The sequence below is a fragment of the Salvia splendens genome, chromosome 16 (assembly GCF_004379255.2).
Source record: "Salvia splendens isolate huo1 chromosome 16, SspV2, whole genome shotgun sequence".
Lineage (NCBI taxonomy): Eukaryota > Viridiplantae > Streptophyta > Magnoliopsida > Lamiales > Lamiaceae > Salvia > Salvia splendens.
In genome coordinates this window covers 20,203,520-20,212,154 of record NC_056047.1, presented here as the reverse complement: position 1 = coordinate 20,212,154, position 8,635 = coordinate 20,203,520, and the positions used below count along the sequence as shown (strand labels likewise).

Sequence of the window (8,635 nt, the reverse complement as noted above, 5' to 3'; positions counted from 1 at the left end):
TTTTTGCAGAACAACTATAAATCTAACCATGTAAACGTAATACAAAGGCCATATGGTTTTCATAATCACTAAACATCAGTGAAACAACTATAAATCTTACTACAGAAACTACGGTTTTCATAATCACTTAACATCAGTGAAACAACTATAAATCTAAACACAGAAACTACGGTTTTCATATTCACAGCAAACGAAGATATTGTATATTAAAATTAATAAATAGTAGGAATGACTCACGGTTCGAGCCTGAGTGAAGTGAAACGGAACTTCCGGTTGTTTTTTTCTTTGTTCGTTCGAAAGCTACAAAGAATACAAATCTAAATCAGATCTAAAATAAAACCTAGAAATGATTGTTAATCAGTAGGAAACTTACTTTTCGAAAAATCCTTTTGATTTGTATCCATTTGTTTGACAAAGTAGATGATGCTGACGAGTTGAATTCGGTTTAATCGGCGACGGCGACGGCGACGGCTTGAATGCGGTTGAGTCGGCGATTCGGATTGAACAGAGGAGAACGAGAGAGACGAACTGAATCGGCGCGAATTTCTGAATGACTAACACAATTTTGGATTTAATTCGATGGTGTAATGACAATAATACCCCTGACTTGTTATTATGGAGTAAATTTGTGATTGAGGGAGCTAATATCTCATTAAATTCGAAAATTAATATTAGCCCTTGATTTTTTTGATCTTGTGGCTATTATTTGTTCTCTAGTTATATGGTTAAGAGGTGTTTGCCATAGATCACTACTCTTAATCACACAATACATTGCCAATAATTGAAATCAAATAAATGAATAACTTTTTTATTAATATACTTGTGTATTAAATATATTTTATAATAAAAAAAATTATACAAACTGTAAAACAATAGACTAAGTATTATGAACAATTTTTATTTTAAGGAAGTTTGAATTTTGTTATTCTATTGATTCATTTCATATAATTTTAAAAAATAAATTCTAATAATAATTTGAAAAAAGTTATAGTAAGAAATTGAAAAAATTACAAATTTTTCTGAAAAAATAGTAGTATCAAATTTGCGAGCACGACCAAAATAAAATTATTTTTCGAGCACAACATATGCTTGTAGTGTCTGAATTTCCAACCAAACTGGGGAGCTTTTCTAGCACAGTAGAGGTGCTCACAATTTGATCTGCTAGCAAAGAGAGGTGCTCGAAAAGTATTAATTTCTACCTATTTTATGTGGTCGCAAAAATTTTCCAACCATGTGCTCCCTGAACACTCGCAATACTTTGCAACGAGGCTCATAGAGAGCACACTTGCTTCTCGCAAAGTGCTCAGATGAAAAAGTCAATGAATAAGTAAATGAAAACTCAATTTAGCAACAAAAAATAAATTTATACAAAAATAATAGCTCATCAATGGCTCTACATACATACTTCATAGTTATTCCAGGCCCTCTTTCTATGAGTCAAAATAGTAGCAAGACACTAACTTTACACCAACCAACATTTGCCTAGCCTGGTAAAAATTCAATGTCCATTCCCAAAAATCCATATAATGTAGAGAGAACGGCTCGATCTACAGGAACGAGATGAGGTTCTGTCGGAAGCTGCTGTGGAATCTTGTGGGGTGCCGTGGTGTGAAGTTGAGGCCAAACATCTCTTTGTGGTGAGCCTGCCCGTGTTCCGTCGAGTTCACCAGCTTTGCTACAAGGAATGCGCTGTCGGAAACATGGTCCATGTCGTCCGTCTTGGTCCATATACGGTAGGATAGCTGCAGCCGTCTGAGCTTAGAGTCGAGGTCGATGCCCCACTTGAGGAAGAGGCTCTCGCGTTCTTGCTCGGATAACTTCCTTGACATCCTATTGCTCAGCATTCGCCTCTCCTCACGAAGCGCCTTTAGGCTGTTTATAAGAAAAATAAATGTCAGTTTTATTTTTTAGGTTAATTGTTTGGAAAAAGTTCACAAACTTTGACCTAATTTTGGATTTAGACGTCTTACAACGTTGCAAGAAACATCCCTATGACTAGAAAAATGACGTGGCCTAATTTTTTTTTTTTTCCTGAAAATTATGCTGTGTCTTTTTCCTGGTTGTTGGGAAAATCATCGGAAAAATAAAATCACCAACTTTAATTTGTTCCGATTTTAGTTTTAGACATTATTTATACGACATTTCAAAAATGTCCTCGATTTTTTATATGAAGCAAAATAGACAAGTAAAACTCTATTATGGTTAAATCAACAAACAAGCTGATTATTGAAACATTTTAAGAAAGTAAAAGTCAATTTTAGTCTTAAATATATGACCAAAATATGACAAATGAAATTTTTGTCGGAATAGTCCTTTTTGACAGTTCCGTCAAAAAACTAACGATCATGCCACTGTGCAATTATCGTTGATCGTTAGCTTTTTACGGAACCGTAAAAAAAGACTACTTCGTCGACATTTTCATTTGTTATGGACTTGTTTTTCAAAAAGTGGATGTTTCGGAGCAAATTCGTATTGACATTTACTCTTTTAAGAACTTGAGTTTGGAGATGTAACCTTAGAGCCAGTGTGAGACATTGTCCGTTGACGATGGTGCTCTCGCCTCGAGCGAATTTGTCCTTGAGGAACTTCATCCTCCTCACCTCCACCTCCATATATACAGCATCTGAGGCATCGCCGCCTTGGAAGAGCGTGAAGAAGTAGCTCCTGTGTATCAACGAGACGTTGCACGCGTGCCAGAGCTCGACTATCTCTTGTTGGAGCCTCCTGAACTCGACAGGCCAATTCGAAAGACCTCTGCGCTCGTCCACGATGGGATCCAAGCCAACATCTTTAACGTGCCTCTTTGGGGATTCATCGGACTGCATCATTATATAAGTAAATGGACGCCATCGAGGAAAACGAGAAGCCTTACTTTTCTAAAAATAGTGTGATCCTTGACAAGTGTAAGAGAAAGAAAAGCATAACATTCACCTGATTCTTGGAATGCATATCTTGGGATGGATCGATCTCGATGTCAAAAGTGGTGCTCACCCGGGAAGCCTTCCTTGATAGGTCTCGGATGAATGGGGTGAAGATCAGTGGAGACTGATTCTTGTCAAAATCCACGTAGCCTCGTTCTGATCCAATCGATGAAGTGATCTCGCTAAAATCGAGCCAAGGCGAATTCAAGCCAGCCATCCTTGCTCTGCAGCTTCTGCTCTTTGTCAATTTGAAGAAGGTAGCTAAGGGTGAATCTTGATCCATACCACGTGTAGCACGAGATGATAAGTCCGGTGTTTGAATCGAGCTAAACTCTCTCGCTTCCTTGGATGGAGGAGACAACGAGCCTTTCCCCACGTGTTCCTGTGGCTGCTCCTCCATTGCAAAGTCGTTCTCTTCGATCATTCCATTGTTTTCAAAAGGAGTTGATGATGATTCCACGGCTTGAGGGATTTCCGTGTCCTCTTCCGAAGCCACTCTGTTGCTCGACTCTTCAGCCTCAATGCAACGGACTTCCCTGCATATATCCTCCTCCAACGTTCGATTACTTTGCTTCTCAGTCTCCTCCCAACCGTGATCTGAGTAGCTGTCGCTGGAATGTGAAGCTAAGATCATCGGCGATGCATTACCAAGCGCAAAGCTCTCATCAAAATACGGAACTTTCGCTATTTGACCATCTGAACTAGTCCTGCTGTGGCCAGGTGAACATGTTCTTGCATCACCGTCCGAGGAGTGAGGTCTCTCCTCTTCTTCTTCTTCTTCTTCTTCTTCCATTTTATTGTCGGGTGATCTTTGTACTCGAAGGCGAGGGTACTCTCCCACTTCTACCTAGAGAACGAAATCGAGAAACAAGTGAACGCACGAAAATGGAGGAACGACATAAAGCAAAGTTTGATACAAGAAATGTTACCTCTGTCAACGACTCTTCATTTCCAATGATCTCTAACAAATCTTTCACTTGTGATTGAGCGACGTCTCTTTGCTGAATAACCTCGTTTAACTTCTCCTCGAGCTAGAAGAAAGTGAAACACCGAGATAAGAGCTCACGTTTCAAAGTTGTTGTCAAGAAACACACAAATGTTTAGTACCTTAGCAATTTGATGATCTTTCTCTCTGAGCATCGAGGGATAATTTGGCGTGGAGACGTCGGATTGATAGTTTCTCAGCTCACTCTCGAGTCTCACTAGCTCCCGTTGCAAACACTTGACCAGAGCTTTGTCGGACATGACCACGTTAACTTGGGCGCTGGTGGCCACTTCCTTTGCACAGCTCGCGAACAGCAGAGTGTTTCTTGATTGCTCAACGTGGCTGCGCGCAGGGCTCATAGTGCAAATGATGGCGGTTCTAGCATTCCCCCCCAACGACGTTTGCAGGATCCGCGTCAGCTTAGAATCTCTGTAAGGAATGTGTCTGCCTCGTCCCTTGCTGTATAAGTCATGAATCAAACGACGGTAAATGAAATTTGGAAGGGGAAAAGATAAGTCCGAAAGTGTGCATACCTTAGCTTGCGAATGACTGTTCCCAACGTCAGCAAACTGCGGTTTATGTGGCAGCCTTCTTTTAATCTAGTCCCGGCCGAATTAGCCTGTGATGCTCGTTCGCTTCCAGCCAGATCGACGAAATTCTATACATGATGAAGTAAACAACTCGATTTCAATGAGACAAAAAGGCCAGTTTGGAAGCTATTCACAATACATGGACCTATGTTTTCGTACCACAGCAGCTGCAAAAGCGCTAACGTTGTTACTTCCTGTAAACTCACGGGGCGAGCTTTCGACTGTCTGCAATAACGTAATTTGTCTCAACGAAAAATCATCTAAAACAATCGAGACAAGTTAAAAACGAGCCTTACCAGTCGAATTATCTGGTGAGATCGGGAGCTGACTTCATTAAGGGATGTCTCTCCGATTTGCCTTTCAGCTGATAAAAAACGACAGAAGATTGAGAATCTAGACTCCTCCACGCATCGACTGGCTTAGAAGTTGTTTCAACATTCCAAAAAATCGACTATATTTCTTACCTTCGCATACAGACAGTAGCTGAATCACATGATCCCAGTCCCTTATGGTTTCCTCCGTGAGCTTCTCGACCACCGTCCCTCTCTAGCAAAAGCAAAAATGCTGCCCTGTGAGGAAATCTTGGATATATTCTCGAAAAAATGTGGGCACAGAAAAGGGACTATTCACCTCTGGATCATCCAAGAGCCTTAGAGGAGTGCTGTCTACACTGAGGAGGTCCCGGACGGATTCGTTATAGATTTCCAAAGCAGAGAACTTCAACACGAAATCTCTTTCCGAATGCTGAAACATCACAGTTAGTTGAAGAAATAAGGTATCGTTACGCCAAGAAGTTACACTGCATTTGCAAATGACAGAAAACAGAAAAATGGATTTTGACATTTTGGCATTACCTTCTGTATGTAATCATATATGTCGGCTATTGCATACTCGGTCACTCCAGTCATTGTAAACGTCTTCCCACTGCTTGTTTGCCCGTATGCAAAAACACTTGCTACACGAAAGTTTTTATCGTAGTTTAGTTCAGATGATTTGCACTGAAAGAGACAATACATGAAGAAGACCAGGCAAGAAATCGAAATGGAGATTAGACTCACAATTCAGTCCACTAACAACTGAGATCGCAACGTTCTTGGCTGCTCTTTCGTAGACTTCCCTTGTCGAGCAATCAGGCCTAAACACCCTATCTATGCAGAAAAATGGGCAAAGAAACACAGCATTTTCACCAGCTATTTCAAGCAACTATTTTCAGCATAAAAACTGAGATATACTAAAACTAAAGCATCATACACCAGATTTACATTCCCATTTATCATACAAAAAAATCACAAAACAAGCAGATATAGCAACCTCATTGAACTTTAAAACATCAAAACAATCAATACACAAATCATGATCATCTTTTTACAAAACATGGCCAAACTCAAACACACAAAATTCTTGAAATTACAAAATGCCATCAAAAGATCACCTTTTTGTAAAACATGATCAAACTCAAAACACACAAAATTCTTGGAAAATTACAAAAGATCATCTTTTTGCAAAACATGGTCAAACCCAAACACACAAAACTCTTGGAAATTAAATAAAAATCATAAAAAAAATATTCTTTTAACAAACATGACACACACAAAATTCTTGGAAATTTATGAGCAACCATCAAAAGATCATCATATCTTCACAAAATTCATCTCAAAACTATCAATAAACAGAATTTAAAACACTTGGGGGAAACTGCAACTCACCAAATTTGTAAGAAGTTGGATACATGGACCTATCCGAAGCAGAGACATTAACATTCTTGTAAACAACAGTGTTGTCATTGATGCAATCCCAATCTGCAGCATCATGTCTCGAGATCTCTCTCCCATTCAAAGGCCTCAAACGCACCGACACGTTAATCCTCTCCCCATTGCCTCTCCCCACCACCTCTCCACCTCCAACAGGCCCCATTTTCCACACCAAAACTCGTGTCCAAATCACACAATCATCTCATCCCCCCAAGAAAAATGGGGGGCAGAACATAAGCTTTCCAAACACTACAAGGAACAAAAAAGATAGAATTTTTTTGGGAGTCAGCTGAAAATGCTGCAAGGAGTCAATGGAAATATACTAATACTAACTACTTCTCATCAATCATACATACTGTGGAAAAAACCCCTTTTGTCTCATGCATTAAATTGGGGATTTTTATGCAATTTACTTTGGCAAAGGGGTTGTGTTGTGTGGTCCATATCCACAGACTGTCAAAACTCAAATGTCTTGATTCTCATGAATGTTTCCCAAAGTCAGGGGCTGAAAACTTGCAATAATCTATGGTTTAGGTTGAATGTATGTCATGTTTAAGGATCAAGATTCAATTTTTACCTGAAAATCCGAGGGAAATATAATAGTATGATTTTTCCCTTTCTTTTTCGAATGGGCCTTTGTCAAGGAATGTTTGTTTTTGCAAGAAAATGTGGCCCTTTCCCTTTTCTTGCAGAATCCTCAGCTCCCTCTTCCCTCTGGAGAAGGGAGAGAGAGAGGGAGGCTATAAAGATTGGATCTGTGAAATGGGATTGTGAGTTTGATTCTCTTTCCTTTTCTGGTTAGAAGGTGGCGAAAAATCATGAAAAAAACTGTTAAAAATTGGTCTAATTTTTAATGAATTTTTGTTGATGTAAGCAATGGTTAATAATAATCTAATCTAACTAATCCTCAAACTGATGTTTCGTTACGTGTGTGGATTTATTTGATGTGAGCAATATATTTTTTAGTCTCGAAGTTTTAGTAAAATATATTGGATCGATTTGAAATGTTTGTTTAAAAAAAGATTTGATGAGTAATAATGTAGGATTAAGGTTAAATTAAAAAAAATTGATTGAAAAGATCATGAATTTTAGGATCTATGACTAAATTTTGTAGGATTGGAGTGTCGTTAGCTGACACGTGTATCCATCATTATTTATGATACAACAAAGTTTTAATTATTAATTTCTGTTCTGACTTTTTTTTCACCTTTATATATATTTTATTTTTTACTGTTGAATTATGTTAATGAAAATGATGGACCATCATATTCTACTTTGGAAAAAATGACCCCGGGAAATTGATTGTCATATTTAATAGTACAACTAATTTGAAGTTATATTTAATACATTATGTTTAATTTGTTGGTATAGGTCTTCTCGCGATCAATATTAAATTTCAAGAATGAAATGTGGTCCTGCTTTTGTTTTATGCATATTTTTTAATTTTGATTATTTGATTAATAATTAATTGGAAGGTGCACGGTGGCTATCACAATATAATAGTATTACTACTTATTTTAAATTTACATGTCATATGTAAATAGTAGTCATATAAATATGTTTATATTATGAAATGCTTACTGTATAATTTATTAATTGACTTGTAACATAACATTTTCTTTTAATATACAATAATCATCCCAAAAATGACTAAGCAAAATATATTCATACGTTTCTTAGCGGAGTAGTTTATTTAATATTTATACTCAACCACCATTAATATAGAATACTAAAATTCCAAAATATAAATCGTTTTGAAATAGTAGTGATAATTGCCTTTCACATAAATTCATAATATGAATTGGTTGCACATGGCATCCTTATAGTTCTTTTATTATAATCATATCACCGGGCCATATACTTAAAATTCAATAACGATTATCATAATAACTTAATCAATGATGATATAACTTAAATAAAGAAATGCATTTGTATTCATTCTAAAATCCATGTTTACTTGAATTTCTCAAATGTATGTTTTTAGATCGTTTGTTTTCTTTTCTATTATCATATAGTTTCTTCTTTTCTCAATTCTGAGAATGTCATTAGAGCATCCACGGTGGGGCGGACGATGCCCGATGCATCGTCCGCGGACGATAGGTGTTGGAGCACGCATCGTCCGCCTCACTACAGGCGACGCGGACGATGCAACGCGTTTTACATTTTTTTAATTCTTCAAAATTTATATATATAAACTCTTCCATTTTTTCTTCCTTTTATAATGGCATATTCTCTCCTTTCTTTGTTATACTAACGATGTGGGACAATGGTAAACATAAACTAAAATAGCCTATTCTCTCATTTCTTTGTTATACTAATAATGTGGGACAATGGTAAACATAAACTAGCTTAATTATTTTTTATATATAGTTATTTAATAGCTACTCT

At 37.4% G+C, this 8,635-nt stretch overlaps 1 protein-coding gene across 3 annotated transcripts; it reads right to left on the bottom strand.

Annotated features, from left to right (window-relative positions):
- Positions 1–1,324: 1,324 nt before the first annotated feature.
- Positions 1,325–7,019, bottom strand: LOC121772252 (kinesin-like protein KIN-7H). 3 transcript variants are annotated; one of them, XM_042169274.1, is made up of 14 exons: positions 6,825–7,019; positions 6,203–6,496; positions 5,555–5,644; positions 5,351–5,451; positions 5,127–5,240; positions 4,961–5,042; positions 4,793–4,860; positions 4,656–4,721; positions 4,440–4,564; positions 4,029–4,365; positions 3,851–3,952; positions 2,932–3,768; positions 2,515–2,819; positions 1,325–1,872 (listed from the first exon to the last, which is right to left on the bottom strand). In XM_042169274.1, exons 2-14 carry the CDS (start codon positions 6,408–6,410, stop codon positions 1,548–1,550), a joined length of 2,760 nt encoding a protein of 919 aa, XP_042025208.1. In that variant the 5' UTR covers positions 6,411–6,496; positions 6,825–7,019; the 3' UTR covers positions 1,325–1,547. The 3 variants fall into 3 exon arrangements, with proteins under 3 accessions (XP_042025208.1, XP_042025209.1, XP_042025210.1); XM_042169275.1 differs by lacking the exon at positions 6,825–7,019 and having other exon boundaries at positions 6,203–6,589; XM_042169276.1 differs by lacking the exon at positions 6,825–7,019 and having other exon boundaries at positions 5,555–5,640; positions 6,203–6,340.
- Positions 7,020–8,635: the final 1,616 nt, after the last annotated feature.